The sequence below is a fragment of the Curcuma longa genome, chromosome 21 (assembly GCF_044706935.1).
Source record: "Curcuma longa cultivar G26 ecotype Majalengka, Jawa Barat chromosome 21, ITB_CL_G26_1.1, whole genome shotgun sequence".
NCBI lineage: Eukaryota > Viridiplantae > Streptophyta > Magnoliopsida > Zingiberales > Zingiberaceae > Curcuma > Curcuma longa.
In genome coordinates, this window is record NC_133881.1 from 8,584,263 (window position 1) to 8,604,817 (window position 20,555).

Here is a 20,555-nt window from a genome sequence, read left to right on the forward strand (position 1 = left end):
TTGGGGACTGCATGCAAACAAATTCTTGGGTGGGGACTGAGCACAAATCTCAGTTTCTGTTTGGGGACTTTTCTCCAAATTACCGATGATTCATCTGATAGTTCATCATAAATTACAAATAGCTATCTGACAAACTACGTAGAATTAAATCAATACTTAATTCATGATCCATGACAAATCCAACAGATCTCAACCGTTCAATGAAGTCATTAATCTTTAGTACAAATTGCACTACAGATAAACTCTCCTGCATCTTTGAGCGAAAGAGAAGCTTGGTGATGCATTTCAGGAGGCATTAGGGCTAGTATAATGCAACTGACAAGCTCTGAATCAGTGGTATGTTTCAGATGAGCCAACATTTGATCCGATGTTACATCATTCACCTTTTCATATTTGGACTTTCAAAATTTCATGATTATTAGTGGCTAAGCTAACCAAGTTCTGAAAAAATAACTGCCCAAACATGTAAATTAAAATTTTGCATTAGATCAAGAACAGCAAACGGCTTCTGGAGTTGTAGGTAATACACGAATTTGCAACACTTCTTTTTAAGCATTAATATATAGCATCATACTCAGTACTCATTCAGCAGTTGAGTAGCCATTGTTGATGAATCGTCGAGCAGCTTCTGTACTTAACTCTTTGTTCACCTGGGATAGAAGAGAAATCAACGGACCACACAATAAAACATAATGATTCAAAATAAGAGAACAATACATACCAGTTTCTCATGGGCCATTCGAAATGCCTCACAGAACTTCTCAGCTCTTGTTGGTCCCACCTGCATCATACAGAAATATTTCAGTCTTCGTTTAATCAAGCATGCGAGATAGTATTTGATAGTCATACAGATGGAAAGTACAATGCCCGAATGAAAAATCTATGCATGCTAATTGACCAACTTGGATGTGATATAATTAATAAAAACATCTTTTTAGTATGAACAGATCCCCAGCAAAGACACTAGCTGCACACAATCTTATAGACTATTATAGACTATATAACACTTTCATTTCAACTACTGATTCCAGACGTTCAAGGTAATAACTTCTCAGCAATTTGTCTATCTACTATATTACACCTGTAAAGCATGCCAAATTATGCAAGAAAACCTAACTATTCATCATCAGAATTAACACCAAAAATTTAGTAAAAGACTGACAAAAATGTGTATCTAGTGTCACCTTGAGCTTATGTTCTTTTCCTGCTCTCTAAAATGCGTATGATATTTTCACACGGAATCCTAGGGCACATCCTGATTTGTAGCGTCAAGCAGCTACTTTATATAACAGAGGACAATTTGTAACCAAATTACATCTCTAGCTTTCCAAGTTGTCATGTAATGCTTGGGCAGCTTAGATGTCACTAACCATGCCTAGGCGAGGTTTAGTATCCTCAGCCATTCACTAGTCTATAAATTTGGCTTTCCAGGTTGTCATGTAATGCTTGGGCAACTTAGATGTCACTAAATATGCCTAGGCGAGGTTTAGTATCCTCAGCCATTCACTAGTCTATAAATTTGACCATGCAAAGTCTTAACTATGGAAGACATCATGCTCAAACAAGATGATACCACACAACATTAGAAAAATAATCAAATAAGAAACCATTACCCGAGAAAGTAGGTTGAAATGACACAGGATATGGAAGTTGCTTGAGCAAACTATATACCATCTTTGGTTGAAAGGAGCGAACCAATGTATTGTTGTTATTAAGAGACAATTATCACATGATATATAGACTCAACTTAGTATCCTCTTAACAAAAACACAATGCAGAACTAAACCTACAACTGCACGCATATAAAAACACCAGTAACTCAATAATTCTACATCTTACAACCCAATAACTGTAACACTCCTACTTAAGCTTACGCTAGAGAGCATAAAGATTATCTATGTGCAACTTCTAACATAAATTAGAAATAGTCTCAACAGAAAGAGTACCAATAATGACACAATACTATTGACTAGCATAGGAACAGGCACCAGACTAACCTTGAAAGAGTTGATGATTGGACTATGGTTGTTAAGAGATATCTTCAAAAGGTGAAGTTGGTCATGATATAATTTTCTTCCTTGACTTATTTTGAAATTTGTAAAGATTGGACTATGGTTGTTAAGAGATATCTTCAAAAGGTGAAATTGGTCATGATATAATTTTCTTCCTTGACTGATTTTGAAATTTGTAAAGATGAAAACAGAATGCAAAGTGAAATAGATAGATTAGGGTTCACATCTACTCTTAAAATGAGGAATTCATTTCGTGAGTGACTGACTAAAGTCCATTATTTATTCTAGGAGACAAGGATATTCATAAGGAATTTGTATAATTACCCTATACGAGAGAGATAATATTGGAGAAGAGTTGAAGAACAACCTATATTTTTATCATTGTAACAAATGGAGGAAAAATGAAAGTGAGTGTGACCAATCTAGTTTTTTCTAATCATGTATTTTAATGGGCGAGAGGAGCTAAGAAGAGACTTAATTGCTTGTCATTTTAATCTATGATGAAAAAAATTGTTAATAACTAATTTTATCTCAAATCATGCACGTAAATAAGTGAAAAGAAAAAAAATGACTCGTGAAATTTGAATCCTCACACTAGTGATAAAAAGAAGGGAAATAACCTTAAAATTGTAAAAGTACCTCTTACGTTTTTTTTATTATTTCCTCAAAATCTTTCTTAATCTTTTCCCTATTTTTATAATTACTCACTTTTTCCTGTTTCACATAAATATGCAACGGAAAATGAAGAGAAGGAATGAACCAACAAATACCAAGATGTAACGTGGTTTGGCAACCCCTAGCTCCTACTACTCCATGCCCACGATCCATCAGTGGATCACTCCTGAATCACCACTATGATTTCTCCTCTTCTCAAACAACTTTTGGTGGAAAAATGTCTTACAAGCTCTGGGAGTGATTACAAGTCATGCACAAGATGAGGGAAAAGAGATTACAATTAGGGTCACAATGTTAACTCTTTGTATCTGGAAACATTTGACTTTAAACGAACCCCTAACCTCTATTTTATAGCCTTCATCCAACTTCTCTTTTCTTGTTCATGACCATTCTACTGTGCTAATGTCAACCAATTGGATCAATCGACTAATCCTGATCAGTTGAATGTTGAGATGACAGCCTCCAATAAGAACATTTTATTCAATAGTTGATCAGCTTAAGTTAACTTCTTGGTCGAAAACAACTCAGTTGAATGCTCTTACACCAACTACAGCTTTAAACAAAAAGTTGAAGCACTTAAGTTGACTCTCTGGTCAAGTCTGCCTTCAGTCGGCTCGACCCTTTAATCAACTCAACCCTTCAGTCGATTGATTCATCGATTATAAGCATTCTAATGGTTGAATCCATATACATTGAGATCTACCTTCTCTCGTTCTTTCAACACTCACCTCGCTAAGATTTATACCTTTACCTCAAGGCCATCTCTAGTTGGATGCATATGATCCCTCGGCTCACTTCATGTGTCATCATTCACGTCTTCACCTACGTAATCCGACTCCTCTAGTTCGGTCATACTCTAAATGCACCATGTCCTGCAGTCCCTCGTATGCTTCATGTCATCCTTCTTTGATCTCTACGAATCTCAAGCCATCGAGTCATCAACCTACCTTAGTCGCACCAAGTTGTCTTCTTGTGTATTTCTCCAATCCTATATGACTCAAATACACATATCAAATAACAATACGATCTTAGCTTAAATTATTTGCCCAATCATCAACCCCCAATGATCGACCCTGATCATAAAAGGCTAATTGCACCAACAACGATGACAAAGAAGGGATCCTTCCATATGGTGATGCTAGATTAAGGAATAAGAGTGAGGGAGTTGATGTCATATAACTCGATTGAGCCTATGTAGTGGATATGGTTGAAGGCCTTTGAGAAGAAACACTTGCCACACTCCAACTATAGTGCAATATGTTAGAGCTTTCGCCCCATATTGTTGTGATGCAGTTAACGATGCATTCGAGAAGACCTCAAGGTTTGGAGAAACTCCACGAGATATGAGTGGAGTGGCTTGTATACAAAGGATGAGGGTTGATGGCAACTTAGGCGAATTCGACTTAGATATAGTCAAAGTCGAGAACCAATAGACTCCATCCCTAAACCCTAAACCCTAAAAAACAAGAATTATCAACCTCTTACCTTTATGAACAATTATCCACCTCTTATGTTTATAAACGATTTACTAGAAATTGTTCAACTCTTCTTTTTAAAAGGGATTGTGCACCTCTTCTCTTTACCGGAGGTTGTCTGTAATGTCTATCGAAGAAGCATCCTAGTCAACAAATATGCTATAGAGTAGCAATTAGATACATCATATTATAACTTAAATTTCAGTTTGTTTCATTTTAGTCCTTAAAACTCTTTGAATTAATTTAAAATACATAGAAACATGACAACTTTTTCTCAAATTAGTTGGTGAATATTGAAATTCTTGATTAATTTTCTTCAGAATCATTTTGTTACATAACATTATGGAAACCCTCAAACCCCTATTTTGACCTTAACAACTTCCAATATTAGCATCTTTTTCTCACGTAATTATGAAAGCCCTCAAACCCCTATTTTAACCTTAGCAATTTCCAAGACCCTAAGACCACACCTCTTCAACATCATTAATTAATATTGATACCATGTATAAAATATCATGTCATGTCGGTCAGCATGTGCAGGATTTACGATTCCGCCTGCCAACCAGTACTGACACAAAGTCACGACCCCATGGTAGCCTCCTAAGGTCGCAGAGGCAGCCACGAGGTCGAAAAGCGAAGATGAGTGGTTTTTTTAGAAAGTTAATTTTAATTCCTTTCCCTGTCTTATTTTTTTTCCTTCTTTATCCCTTAATTTTTTTTCCTCCGAGATGGTTATTTTTTTCCCCTCCATCCATCCACAAGAGTAAACAAAGAAAAAACCTCCTTAGCTCTATGAATGGTTAACATTTTCCCCTCCATCCGTCCACGAGGTTAAAAAAAGAAAAATTCTTAAAAGTTGCTTAATTTTTTTCTCTCCATTTGTCCACGGCATAAACAGGGGAAAAACCCTCTTTAAGATGGGGGAAATAGATTATTTAAAAAATAAATATAATATAATTTCTAACTTTATAAAATATAAGATTGTGAATTAAATTATTGTATATATAAATTTAGTTTAGTTTTAAATTGATCGAAACAAATTCAAATTAAATCCAATTAAACCTACTTATCCCGTCATGTCTACTCACTTGAGCTAATCCTAAATTGACTTTTACTTAATAAGCATCAAACATTTCATGAGATAATATTAAAAATTGAATATAACTCAATAATAAACCTCTATAACAATCAAATATTAAAAAAATATTTTTAATTAATATATTTATATTAAAAAGTACCGAAACCTTATCGTCACAGAACAATATGATACTGAAACCTTGTTTTGGTGATTAACTAAAACTTCTAAAACTAAAATTTTATTAGAATATAATCTTATTTCTAGCACCTTCTCTTAGAATCATTAATAAATGTTGATACCCCTTTCTTATAACAATGTTTAAATCTCAAGCTGTGTTAAAGTTTCAATTTTGATCAGAATAGTTTTGATATTGTATCATGTCATGTCGATATGATTTTGATACTTAATTGATTGAATTATTAATAATAACATATATGATTTTTATATATTTTTAATTAATTTGTTATTGTAATTGATTATTTACTTAATAACTAATTTGATTATTAATGCATGATTAATCTTTTGTTTATTTGGTTGATTAATTTGATCACCTTAGTTTTTAGAATTAAAGACTATTTCTAATAATTTAATTCAAATTTTTTATTTTTAAATACTTGTAAATTATAGTTCTTTCATTTTATGATAATTTATACTTATATTTTATCAACTTTTATAGGTGGAACACCGGAATGAGCCATGAAAATGTGACACTTTCTAACCCTCCATAAACTTGGATACCTTTTACTTTCAAATTTTGTAAAATTGATGCAATTTAAGATTTGAACGCATCAGTAACTTTTTTATGATGTGATTTTGTTTGAAATAAACAAATATATGACTATATATAATTGGGTAAAATTTATTTATGAGCATTTGATAAGAAGTTTTGAGTATAAATGTCATTTTTTATACATATAGTATGATAAAGCTCTAAATAAAAAATTATTAGATATGGTGAAATAATTTAATATTCTATCATTTAATTTCTATTTAGTATTGTTTGATCTACATAATTATAATAATTAGAGTGAATGAAAAATAAAAATACTAAAATTTTCAAACTTTAATAGCTAAAATATTATATTTTAAACTAGATTTTAAATTTTATAATTAAATTTACAATTTTATATTTATGAAGTTTTTTAAAAAGTAAATATATTAAGTTAGATTCCATTCAAACTTATTGAATTAAATTTGAAATTTTCATATTTAAGATTTTCTATAAAATCACATTAAATTTAAAAATAGTCTTTTAAAAAATTAATCTCAATCAAATTTGTTCGTTTAATGCAATTGTAATTGCAATCATAAATATTCTAATATTGAAAATAGTGAAAAAAATAAATTATTTTGTAATTTAATTAAATAAACTTTTATTTAATCGTGTCAAACCCTATCTATTTGTTAATGCTCAAATTAAATATGTGAAAATACATTAAAAAAGTCAAGACACGATCTCATCAAAATATAATTTTCTTATTACTTGCTCACATACCCTCTACCCTCTCTGAAGTTAGATATCAAAATTTATCCTATTTAAATTTTTAGTTTTAAAATTATTTTTTAAAAACTAGGTAACTAACTAAGATAAGTGATTTTGTACTCAAGTAAAAATTGGTTTAGGGCTAAACAAAGTTCATCAAGCAATTATAATGATTTATAACAAGTAAGCTCAAAGTGCACTCAATTTGGATTTATTTTAGTCTTATATATAGAATAGTGAGATTCAAACGTATTCAATTAAAATTGTTGTATTTTATAAGGTTAAAAATTACTTAGTTATTTAAGTATATTATTCAATTTTGACACTACTTCCCTGCCTGATCCTGTTCGCCTCGTAGCCGTCAAAACCCACATAACTGTCATCTCACGATTACATGCAAGTGTTCGTTGCCTATTGCAGCTTGCTATTCGTGTCGCCCTCGCTGCTCAAAGTGGTTGCCAACTCATTCAACCCTTAAACAAAGCCTAATAACAATAAAAATAGTAATTGTTCATGATATAGCTTATCAACGTTAACCAATCATATAACTAATTATTTTTCCTACACTTTCATAGTAGTATTGAGAATTGAAAAGATGATTTAAAGTTCAATAACATTAATAACTTATAATTAAGATAAACAATCAATCCTCAAATAGCTTGATTATAAAATGAAAATATTCATTTTTTGTATTTTAAATCATTATAGATAGTATGTATACTTCTATGAGTAGTTTTACTTGGTAACTAAAAGTATATAAGCAAACATTCACTTTTAGGATGCTTAGTTTTAAGAATACTATGGTTATTATGTTTTATGTAATATTAAGGTGTTAGTTTAATCCTTTATATAATTTGGAGAGACCAGAATATATAACAAAAAGAGCAATAAATAGACAAGTGGTGTCTATAGGGCACACATTATTCTATAGTTCAACATAGCTAAGGACACTTTATTCAATAGTTTTTGCAAAGGTGGTTAGTCATCTAATCCTATATTGTTTTATTATGTTATTAAAGCTACTAAAATTGTTAATAGTGTAGCCAATGTGGATTGACCCAAAGCGAGGCATGTTTAATCCTAGGGTTAGGGATTGAAGACACCTATCCTTCTCAAACATCCCTAAGTTTCCGGCTATTGATGCCCTTCAATGCAACATCAAAATTGATTTGTCGAACAATCCAAAAACTTGGAACGGAATTGATAAAGCCAAGAAGATACTAGGTTCACCAAAAGAAAAACCTCTTATACACACATTTTACGTACGGAACTTAAATTGAAAATTATATTAATTCAAAGATAATTAATATGAGTACTTTTATAAACTCAACTTCACAACACACAAAGAAATAAATATTCAAAATAAAGAAAATATAGTAATTTTAATTAGTTTTAATAAGGATTATAATTATTTCTTATTTATCATCAAAATAAATAATGCTAATTACTAACCGACAAATTGAATTTCAATGGATGTGTCAATCATGGATATTTTCTAATTTTTTTTCCTTTTATCAAGGATGCATATCTCTAATTAATACCTAATTTATTTTTTCAAAATTATCTTCATTTCCCCATGTGCATTATTCTCCTCCATTGAGAAGAACATGACTCCAAGCAAATTGTCGACTTCTCTTCTTCGGTATTATTTTTAAGCATAAGAAACAATTAGTTCACTAAGTTTGTTTAACAATGTTTCTTTAATATTCCAATGAGAATGAAATTGATGCACTCAATTTCTTTTTACACTTTGAGCTTGTAATATTCTTTTTTAGTCATCTTTCCAAGGAGTAAAGAAACATCTGAATTCTTATATGACGAGAATGATGTTCATGCCTTCATTAAAATCATGCAACATGAAAGCAATAATGATGACATGAAGGCAATAATGATGAGGATGATTTACAAAACCTATAACAAACTCAAGATACAAAAATGAATGCTCAAATTTCTATTAGCAAATTAGTATATCCTCCAATTTAAAAGTTAAAATTATGTTCAAATAATTCGGCGAGCAACATTGAAATCAATAATCCTTAAAATATAATCAAATAAAGTAATTATAATGGATATGTATAATTTCATTTAAAGTATCTACATATATAATTATCATATATAAAGTGGATCTTTCACTTTGGCAAATAGAAGCAAATAAGGCATTTAATCATGACCATTAAAGTTACAAGTCATTACCAAAGTGATTTGCAAATTTCAAGTTAATATCTTCTATTATTAGTTTATTTTATTTAGTTTCCTCTTTTATCTCCCTTGATAACATGAATGAGCTCAGATCTAAGTTGCGGTTACTATAACGATCACTAGTCTCCAAAGAGGTCAAGTGGGATTCTTCTAAGATTGCATTGTATCTAAGGTGTCATTAGAAGGTTTTTTAAAATTATGTTTATTTGAGTACAACTCTTTCATTTTTATCTACATGTTGTTGTTGTTATTGTTGTTGTTGATGATGGATTATAAAAGATGAATGGTCTTTGGGTGATGTCTTTGAGCTTAAGGTTGTTTTGTTTTGGCATATCTTTTCATTGTTTTTTCATTTCATGTAATGGGTTCTTATCCATCTTCGTCTCTAATACTTTGGACATATTGCCAAAAAATTGTAATGAGCCCACTAAGCGTAACTTTGGCAAATTGAACTCATTTGGTACTCATTATATTCATCAGATTAATTTTCAATATGATCTAACCAATCAATACATACATTAGAGTGAATGATGATTAAACCAAATAGAAAATAATATGATCGTATTTTTTAGTTTTATGAAACATATGATAATATATAAAAAAATTACGAGACAAACTAACTAAATGCAAGTAATTTAGAATTACTTACTAAATAAACCAAAGTTACTCATTATGTTCATCAGATTAATTTTCAATATGATCTAACCAATCCATACATATATTAGGGTGAACGATGATTAAACTAAATAGAAAATAATATTATCATTTTTTTTATGAAACATATGATAATATATAAAAAAATTATGAGAAAATTAAATTTAAAATTACTTACTAAATAAACCAAAGTACTTTTTAAAGAGGAAATGCACTTAATCTAAGATGATGTAAACATTCATTAATATTGAAATTGCCACGAGGTATGAGTTTGACAAAATGGATGGATATACTTGATACGAGATGATGCAAGCTGTCGTTGATTTGAAGTTGACATGAGTTCTAAGCTTCACCAATAAACAAAGAGCTTGCTATTGCAATTTTACAATTTCCCTTTTTAAAACTTGATAGCTTTATAGCTTTGTCTTTATTTTTTTCACTTCTTTTTTTCTTCCATCCTCTTTTTTAATATTCTTTTTTTCTCTCTAAGTCTTTCTTTGTGTTTTCTTTTCCTACTTTTTTCACTATTTTTTAAATTTTTATTTTTTTCATCTTTTTTTTCTCTTACAATTTTTCTATTGCTATAGTAATAACAACAATAATTTTTTTAAGGACTAGGATATAACATATAAAGTTTCTAGACTAAAATGCAAATTAGGGTATTAATTGGAACCAAAAGTGAATTATGGACGACAAGCAACATTTAGGTAGCTTCATTAGCATTGGGAGATCACGAGCAATAGAGAAACAAGGTGCAAAGGGGATGAGGGATTGTAATAAAAATGGGTCCACAGTAATGTTAAATGGTCTTGGTTAGCTAACAATGGTAAATCGTGGAAGCAACTTCATCAATGTTGGTAAATTGTGGTTAGTGTTGGCTGGGTAATAGCAGCAACAAGGCTACGAGAGCAACACGCGATGGAGGTAGACACGATCTCCATGGTTGGTATCTTTGATGCTTGTGGTGGCAATGATGTAGCAACTCAAGCGGCATGAAAGATTGTTAAGCTATCTTCATTCTCAAACCTAGTTTTTTTTCCTCTTTCAATTCTCAATTCTCTCTTTTATTAGATTGGCTTATTGTTGTAATAGATTTTTTTCTTTTTCTATTATCTACTTCCGCTATAGCAGTATTTTTTTTAATCTCTTTTTTCCTCTTTTGCTATCTTTTTCTTTTCTTTTGAATTTTGTTTGTGTTGATAAAATAACAAGAATACAGTTTTTTATTTTTTAGGAGTGGCAAGGTTGGCAATGCACAAAGATAATGAGAGAACAAAGGAGTCCAGTTATAACGTAATTGAAGAGTAATCGTGGCAAAAGTCATGAATGAGGGATTGAACTTTGATGAAGATGAAGAATGGAAGGATAACTAGTATCAAGATCAAACCACCAAGTTTCGGCTCTGATACTTTAGGAGTGGCAAGGTTGGCAATGCACACAGATAATGAGAGGACAAAGGAGTCCAGTTATAACGTAATTGAAGAGTAACTGTGGGAAAAGTCATGAATGAGGGATTGAACTTTGATGAAGATGAAGAATGGAAGGATAACTAGTATCAAGATCAAACCACCAAGTTTCAGCTCTAATACCAATTAATACAGCACCAAAATTGATCAGACAAATCACATAGGAACTTGGAACAAAGTTGATAAAGTGAAAAAGATAATTAAATTAAAAAATATATTAATTCAAAGATAATTAATTGCAACGCTTTAGGCTTGTTTTATAAACTCAACATAGCAAATGTAAAACAAATATTCTAAATATAGAAAACATATTAATCTTAATACGGATTGTAATTATTGCTTATTTATTAAGAAAAAATTATTAATGCTAATTACCAAACAACAAAAGTTAAATCTTCAATTTATTATAAATGCATCAATCCAGAATATCTTTTCAATTCCTTTTCTTTCATCATAGATGTGTCGATCGTAAATTAATCTCAAATTCATCCCTATCTACACTCATAGTTTAAAATCTCAAATTGTTTCGTCCGATACAGGTAAAACATCTGGTTCCATCCGCAGACCGATACTGACACAAGCACGCCTCCTATGTCGGCGCACCGTGATGCATCTACACGCGTCATGCAGGCTCGACGACATGTCCGGACTAGCCTGGGGACAAATTTAGAAGCATCACTCGAGCCCGGCGACGAGTCTAAAAGCATCACTTAGGCCCGATGATGAGTCCAAACAAGTTAGTCGAGCTCCACAACCAATCCAAACACGTCATGCGGGGCCGACGACGAATTCGAACGTGTCGCGCACGTCCGGCGACCGGTCGAGACATGTCGCTTGAGCCCAACGACCCGTCTGAACACATCGAGAGGGCCTACCAACACATCTGAACTCATTGCGTGGGCCAGCGATTGCTGGCTGCGCGAAGGAATAAGATTTTTAATTTAGATTTAATTAAATAACTTAATAATTTTAATCAACTCCTAGCTATATTCGAATAATTTAAATAGGCTTAATTAAAACCTAATAAAATTATCTCATTAATTTAAAATATATTTTTATTAAAAAATTATTTTTTATTTTTAAATATTTAAATTAAATTTTTTATTTTTAGTTAATATATTTTATATTTACAAAATAATGAAACTATATCGGCATGACATAATACGATACCAAAACTATATTGTTTCGATCCAGGACCGAAACTTCGACACGGCTCGAGATTTCAAACCATGTCTAGACTTATCACAATGACTTGTACCCCAGTAGCTAGTTATTTTGAGTGGATTTAGATTCTTGGATTAATTTTGTCATTCAAATTAGAAATTCTCATAGATTCATGATGCATGGTATTGTATTGTCATTTTTATCTTAATGGTGAGAAAATAAAAATATATAGAAGTAGTTATAAAGATTACTTCTATATTTAAAATTTTAAAACTCTCAATATCTAGAGAGGAAAGGAACCTTAGTTCTAAGAATGCTTATGTTGGTTAACTAGATATTATCCATGGAAACAATTACGGTAATCATTTCCATGCAAGCAATGGCAATGCAATATCCAAATCAATTTAAGCTTACATGGAAACTTAAAGTTGTCAAAGTGACTCTTGGTTATTATTTATCATATCACACTTGGAACTTCTGTTGGTTGTTGATTGATCTTATCAAAGCTTTAGTTGTTCATCTTCAAAGGGAATCATGAGAGAGGATACATGGTGGTATGATTGTCCAACTCAACCAAAGAGATATCAAGCATATGCCAAGAGAATGATCTTGGCGTAGTCTTATCAATTTTGTCAATCATACAAGTTGAAATAATTGCTAACTTGATAATACAAGAAGAAACAAGTTAGGTTCCTAGGAGAGAAAATAGAATAACAAAACGAAAGCAGTTAGGTGTACCTTGATAAATAATGAAAAGAGGACAAAATAGGTTAAATTTAAGTTACCATGTTCAAAAACTTAAATTACATAGGCAAGTTAAATCAATTAAGATACAGATCTGAACCGTAAGTACAGAAAAATATATTTAGCATAGTTAAAGGAGATTTAAGTAATCTTCTTGCTATTAAAAATATGATCTTAACAAATCTTGATGGTACATAATGGTCTACAAAATTATCCCCACATGACTAAGATTTTCATCTTTAGCAATAAAGATTGGATGACCCTTTTAGCAAACATAACCTTGTGCACTAGACAATTGTAGCAAAATAAAACAAGGCGCATACCTTTCCTTGAGCAGCCATCCTCAACTTCTGCCAAAATGCATCTACCAAAATGCAAACTTATCAGTTCAAACTCTCTCACCAGGAGAATGCAACACTAGACTAATTTTTTCCCTACCCTTGGACTTATTTTAAAGTATAATAGTTTAATATTTTGCCTATAATACATAATAAAACTCAAATTCATAATGAAAATCAGTATTTCTTGAAGCAATATAAAATTCACGTCACAAATGGATCTAAACATGCACAAAACAATAAAACAAAACAAAAAAATATTTAATTTTCCCATGGTTAAGCCTGAAGCAAGTATTCAATAAGACAGTAAAGTTACCTTTAACACCATAGTAACTACAATGAATGAGAATCTAAGAGATTATGAGCTACAATTAGCTAATATTGTTAAGCATACATTATACCTTCTCCTGTACAAAGGAATAAAGGAGATGTTGATTTTGATAGGCTACAGTGCATCACTATTAGCATAGCGTGCTTAGAGCTTGGGCAGAGCAAGCAGCCCAACCAGCTTGTAAAAAAAACTTTCTAGCACAATTTCAGCGAATTGCAATGTTCCTTGGCACATGGCAAAGTAGGAATTTGGCTGGGTTTGATTGTGGTTGTGCATATTTCACCTTGAGAGCATGTATGAGTCTAGATGACACTTTCAAGCATGTGTAGAGGTCATGATAGACCAAAATACTTTTAAAGGAGGAGATTTTTCTTCCCAAGAGCTTTTGGTGTCCAGAGAGTGCTAATGATGAGGTTTTTATTGTTTTCTCAACAGATGTTGGAGATTCAATGAGGATTGAGAGGACTATTGTACATGATCTTGACACTGTCAACCAGCTTGAAAAAAGGAAAAACAAACTTTTCTAGGATGTTTTCAGCAAATTTTCATGTAATTTGATTAATGGTACAGCAAGAATTTGGCTGGGTTTGATTGGGGTTGCACATATTTCAGCTTGAGAGTGTGTATGAGTAGCCTTGGTGATCTTTTTGCTGTCCAGAGATTGCTTATGGTGAGGTTTTTATTGTTTTCTCAATGGATGTTGAGAGTGATTCAATGAAGATTAAGAGGACAATTGTACACGATCTTGACAATGTTTGGGTTTCATCTTGATTTTTGGTCTCATATAACATACATGGTTTTCCTCTCAGTGCAATGGGGGTTAGGGAAAACCACATTATATTACTCTTCTTCTTTTGTGTGTGTGTGTGTGTGTGTTAGTGTTTTTTAACCATGAAAGGCATACTCCATCACATGGATTAGGATATCATTATACATTCTTTTATAAGCATTGAATTTCAATTTACCCAGGGTGATTGAGACAATAAGCAACTTTCTTTTATAATTGAAAAACTACTGTACACAATCACGACAATGTTGAGTTTCATTTCACTAGTTGATCTCATATATCTCTATGCGCACTAAGCTTAGGGAGAACCATATTGCTTTTGTTTTTCTTATATGATTTTTAATCATGGGAAACAGACTCCATCAAGTGGGTTTGTGGTGGATACGACTCAACATTCTATAAGCATTGGATTTCAATCTTCCAAGGGCAGTTTGAGATGGTAAATTTAAGCATCTTCATTGTTAGAATTGATCATACCCATGATTCTTTAATAGTGGCAATACTGACGAGCAATGTTAAGGCAGCCATAATAACATGTAATATATGAACACACGTGATCCCTACAAGTGATATGAAAACATAAGTTTCTCATATCTTTAAAGAAATGCATCTTCATGGTAGGTGTAGTCAACACAAGAGAAGCACAAATTGTTTTATGGATGGCAAGGATCTCAATCAACACCAAAGGGTTCTCTATTAAGAGATTTTATGAGAGGTTTAATCTATCTTTATGGTGATTGAGGATGTCACAATTGTTGACACAACTAGGTTTTCTAGGAACCATACTTCAAAAAGGAAGATCAAGCAAGAAAGCTATTAGAAGACGTAGGCAAAAGCATGGATTTAAGTTTCATTGTGTGTCGAGTGGCATGAGCAAATCATTTCATCGATGACCAACATGTGGAACAGCCCAACACCTCCGGCATTATGATCTTTTCGCCATCTCACTAGACCCTTCAGCTTTGTGATTTCCTTTGCATAGGAATGACTGCCTCATCATGATCCATCTGACAAGAACCTTTGGCATTGCAACGATCTCCTTAGCATTGCAATCTCCTCATTGGAAGGACCCACTCTATGCCAATGTTGTGATCTCGATCTTGCAAGATGGCCTCCCATTACATTAGAGCACTTTCGACATTGCGATATCGACCTCACAGTTAGCTCCTCCCTTCACATCAACTCCTCTACATTGGCACTCTACCAAAACCATAGCAAGTCAAGTAAGCTTTTTGTCTCCTATTTCTCTTCTTCCTCTTCTTCTTACTCCGACACTAATACTGCACCAACAGCATCAATAGCACACAACAATATATAATCTCAAGCTAGCCGAGCACTGAACCCAGCTTGACTTGAAATTTCAAACCTTGGGAAAAAACAATTAGTACTATCAAGTAATATCTATATAATGTTGTCACATAAAGCGACATTAAAGAAGTGCTATAAGCATTCATTAAATTCTTTTATAAAGGTTGTTAAAAGTATATGTTGCTTAAAGATAAAAAGAAACCTATCATTTCAAATTTGAGTGACAGTGCAACGATTACACCAAGCAGGATGGGGAAGAAATAGTCACTAGGGCGAAGATCTTAGTGAATTCAAATTTTAACCCATATCTTTTGATGATATTTAGTGCTGGAAGCATATAGTCACCAGAGAAAAAATTAACTTGTGAAAGGGTAGTGGCTCAAGGCAGTGTGCAAGCAATAAAGGTTGAAGAGATTATTATAGTTGTCATCTCAGAGGAAAAGAATATCCATTTTAAAGTATGCTTTATAAAATCATCCCTTTTAGAGTATCTTATACAAATTCAATTTGTGGAATGCACATTTATACTAAGGAGTTGTTTAAACATTTAATACAGATTTAAGAAAGAGCCTGAGTCTAGGATATCTTGGAGGTGGAAATTCAAGGTATCAACATAGTTAAACCCAACATATTTTAGAGTAAATGACCAAAAAAATGGAAAACTTTTAAGTCACTGAATCGATTAGATTCAAATAGGTATCATAATATAACAATTAGTAAAGTTTTGACAATGGCTCACGGGTGGTGAATCCATGAGAGACATAGCAGATATAGAGAACTTATGTAGCACAATGTTGTCTTAAGACATCAAATGAGCAATGAGCAAAAGAAAAGAAATGTCAATTATCCACAGGTGGAAAAAAATAGGGAACCTCCCTATAATCAAATAGCATCATAATCTGAGTAATATACAAATAGGCTCAATTGAGTTGGAGTTAGGGATTAAGATGATCTAAATGTGTGAAAAGGAAGAAAACCTCTTTGGAGTATCACCTCATACAATCTAATCAAATGGTAAATCTACACCGTGTCCAAATGGAAATTTGTCCATTTGTTGGTTTCAGCAAGTTGTTGGACATTAGTTAAGTGTGTTAAGCACCTAAGCATTTAGCTAATAACCAAGCTGACTAGATTTTCCCCAACTCTTTAAAAACACTACTCTAGGGTGTTCTTCATAAAACTTTGATGTGTTTGTAGTTTGCACAACAAGATTTTGTGTTTCATTGTAGATCCTAGATGTAGGATTTTCACCATAGGAGTATTTTATAGACTTAGGAGCTTTAGGGTAGGTTGTGGGAGCCAAAGTTTTATAGGGAGGATTTTTTTTTTCTTCTTGAAGAGAGCTTATAGTGTCTAAAAATACTTCAGTGATGTTTTCATTATTTCGTCTATTAGTTTGGAGACAAAAAACCATAGAGGATTCAGAAAACTACCTTTTGTGGCAGGGATAGTAAATAATTTATGTTTTAAAGTACTACTTTCTCTTCTAATGAACAAACTTAATTTTGTCTTCATAGAGTAGGCTTAGGGTGAGCCACATTATATTGCATTTTTTTCTATTTGAGTGTATTTTTTCTGCTACAGGGAACAAAGATTCCTAACAAAGGATGGTGTCAAGGTTACTCTGCATTTTAGAAACACTACACTTGAATCTATAGAGAGCAGTTTGAGGTGGTGAATTCAAGTTATCTATCTCATTTGGATTTATCCTACTGACAATCCTGGTTGTTCTTTTGGTACCATCGAGGCCAATAGTGTTAAAGCTACCTTCGACCCTAGCAAGGGATATCAGACCACTTTTGGTCCTTTCAACAAGTGTGGCATTTCGGCATCTCTAATGATGTGGCATTCCAAGAAACATAATTCTCAAATAATTGTTTTACTCTCAGTAAAGGCTATCTTGATTAGTGTGAACCATCATATAAGATGACGCTAATATGATGAGAGAAAAAACTGAAGGCCCAGAAAATAGAATACACAAAGGGCATCATCACTGACCCAAAGAACTATCCAACATCAAAGAGCTAGTTCAGCCTTTTACTTCCATCATTCCTGCAGTAGGGTGAGGCATCCAAGGTTTTATCTTTACCTCAAACAGGGTGGGTCAATTTAACATCAGAAAACAAAATGATCCATTGAACAAAACTTGCATGGCATTTGGATATATCAACATAATAACTAATAAATACATACATTGCACAACTAGCTGTAACCTTACCATCACTTTCAGTTTCATTTGAGTTGTCTTTCTCATTCATTCTGTTCCAGATATTTTTCCATTCCATCACCTGCTTCAATAACTTCCAACTAGGTCAGAATCACCAATCAATCATAAACATTTACTAAAAAAGAGAAAACCTAGAATTACACCTCATCTTGTGTTGAGCATGAAGTAGATCCTGCTGATAAATCTGATGCAGCCTGAAACAGTATGTTATAATCATAGGATAGAAAAAAAAACTAAATTCCAATTTATAAACGTGATTATCTCATCTAGCTCGTAATAAGGATAACTTCTCAAACTTTGTTGCAGCCAGCAACAGGATTTTTAGTCATAGAATAGAACAAAAACAGCATTCCAACTTATAAGCTTGATTATCTCATCTAGATCATAACAAGGATAACATCTCTTGGAAGAATAGTCAAGCACTCATCAACTCTACTGCTGCTGGAAATATGCACAAGTTTCTCAGCAATTATGGAGTAAAATGATTCCATTCTTCATCAACTAAGCTAATAATTATGTTTGTAGAAGTATGACACACGGCAAGTGATTATTCTACAATCTGATCAATGTGATATATCTTTCTTTAGAGGCATATATTATGGTAACAAAATATAAAATTAAGCTACTATAATGGAAAACCAGGCAAGAGTTCATGCTAGATGAATAGGATCATCAAAAAGATGGTTCTTGTATGTTAAGAGAGCAAAAAAAAAAATACAATGTCAATTGTCAAGTTTCAAATGATTTCAAATTCTAGTGAATAACTTATTAGATAGCATACAGCATGTGCCAAGCATTTACACTTATTCATAATCCACTCTCAGAAGAAAGATTATTTGGCCAGTTTTTTTTTCTTTGGGCTTTTTAGATCCCTTGATAAAACCACTCCATGAAGAACAGGTTTAAACTTAAGAAATAGAATATATTCAATTTCGTAACAAACTCAGTTGATTAATTTCATTTATTTATACTCTGGATTAATCTCGGACATTCTAATTCGACCTATGACCACCTCAACAAGGTATACGAATCAGAGAAAAGAAAACGCCGCCATGGCTAGTACAAGGCCCAATTATTAAACACTATACTGATAAAAATGCAAGTTTTAGGTTAACAAAAATCCAAACAATGAAATATGAAGAAACACGTGAAAGTACAAGGACATAATCCTCTAGGAAAAAATGATAAGTAGAAATTGAACGCCTAGAAACATATCGAAACCAATAATGGGCTAAAGAAAGAATCGAACAAAAACATAATCATTCTTCCACATCCTGAGCTAGGCAAAAACAATCCTAAATCAAAGATCAAATACAAGAGGAGTTGAGAAATGAAAGGAAAGGAAAATATGGGAACTACGCAGTAATCTCGAGATCGGACGACAGGGAAGAGGTCGAGAACGCGCCGGAACTCGCGCTCGTCCATGGCTTCGGCGACTCGCACTTGGCTTCCGCCAGCACACCGTCTGGCCTTATTCCTAACATAATAAATTATTAAACGTGGATCGGTTGCCAAAACCAAACTCTGGTTTCGGCCCAACCCAGCATGCTCTCAATTTGGGTCCACCTCTCACAACATAAACGAAGATTCAAGCTCCAAGTGGTTCGGCCCAACCCAAATTTGGGTAACCCTCTTCCAACATAAAATGATTTAATTAATTTAGTAGGTTAAAAAATATTTTATTTTAAATTTTAATTCAAATTTATTAAATATAAATTCTTTCTTTAGCTGAAGTGAATATTATCCTTCTCAAATCATGTTTAGCTCCCATACTCTCTGCTATCACAATGATTAATAATTATAATTAATACAAAGTGAATATATGTGCGGCTAATCTCATCACATTGGACACCAATAATTCTAATTATGGAAGTACGATAAAATTATTATAATTTAGATATAAAAATTAAAATGAATACATTATTAATTATAAAGAATATTAAACTTGTGGATTGTGAGTCTGAGTTGAGAGCTTAATTTATTCAAACAGTGTTGTCTGTTGCTCAATTGATTAACTAAATAAACTCTTGCATATTTATTTTTGATAGTGTATAGTTGTGTTGGTGCAGGAAGCATCAGATAATTGAATCAAAATTTTAATAAGATAAAGTGTTCAAGTTAAGTTTGTGAAAGTTACTAATTAGCTGAACTAAGTATTCAGGTAGTACAGAGAAGACCTAATTGTAGCTAGGCAAAAGAAGTCCTGATTAGGAGGACTAAATAAAGATCCTGATCAAAAGGACTAGGTAGGAAGATTTAGCAGATCAAAGCACTAAACGGGAAAGTAGACAAGTCTGGAGGATCGAACATCTAGTAGTGGAAGTCTAGAGGACCGGATTGACAAAAAGTAAATTCTCCCGAAAGGAGTGGGTGAAGACGCGTTTCCTGGAATGAAACAATAGGCGTCGGTCTGACTTAGGGTTTTACGGAAAATCTAAAAGTCAGAACTAGACAATTGATAAGATTGTCATTTTCCTACTTTATTTGTATTGGACTAACCTTATAATGTAGGAAATGAGGGATCAAAACTTTGGGTTCTGGGCACCCTTATTTGGATCCGAATGATCGATGGTCCAAGTGCCTGGAAAGGATCTAGGTGTTGGTGCGGGGAGCA

The 20,555-nt window shown here is 32.6% G+C and overlaps 1 protein-coding gene across 1 annotated transcript; it reads right to left on the minus strand.

The window, feature by feature from the left end:
- Positions 1 to 321: 321 nt before the first annotated feature.
- LOC141814860 (uncharacterized) lies at positions 322 to 19,405 on the minus strand. The gene is made up of 6 exons (XM_074702813.1): positions 19,301 to 19,405; positions 18,085 to 18,135; positions 17,933 to 18,002; positions 13,274 to 13,314; positions 722 to 781; positions 322 to 650 (listed from the first exon to the last, which is right to left on the minus strand). Exons 1-6 carry the CDS (start codon positions 19,364 to 19,366, stop codon positions 582 to 584), a joined length of 357 nt encoding a protein of 118 aa, XP_074558914.1. The 5' UTR covers positions 19,367 to 19,405; the 3' UTR covers positions 322 to 581.
- Between the last annotated feature and the right edge of the window lie 1,150 nt (positions 19,406 to 20,555).

Coding starts and splice junctions, on each gene's coding strand:
- LOC141814860 (XM_074702813.1), bottom strand. CDS start 19,366: ATGGACGAGCGCGAGTTCCGGCGCGTTCTCGACCTCTTCCCTGTCGTC. Junction 18,003..18,084: donor CATGCTCAACACAAGATGAG/GTGTAATTCTAG, acceptor TTATTGAAGCAG/GTGATGGAATGGAAAAATAT. Junction 13,315..17,932: donor AAATGAAACTGAAAGTGATG/GTAAGGTTACAG, acceptor GCATTTTGGTAG/ATGCATTTTGGCAGAAGTTG.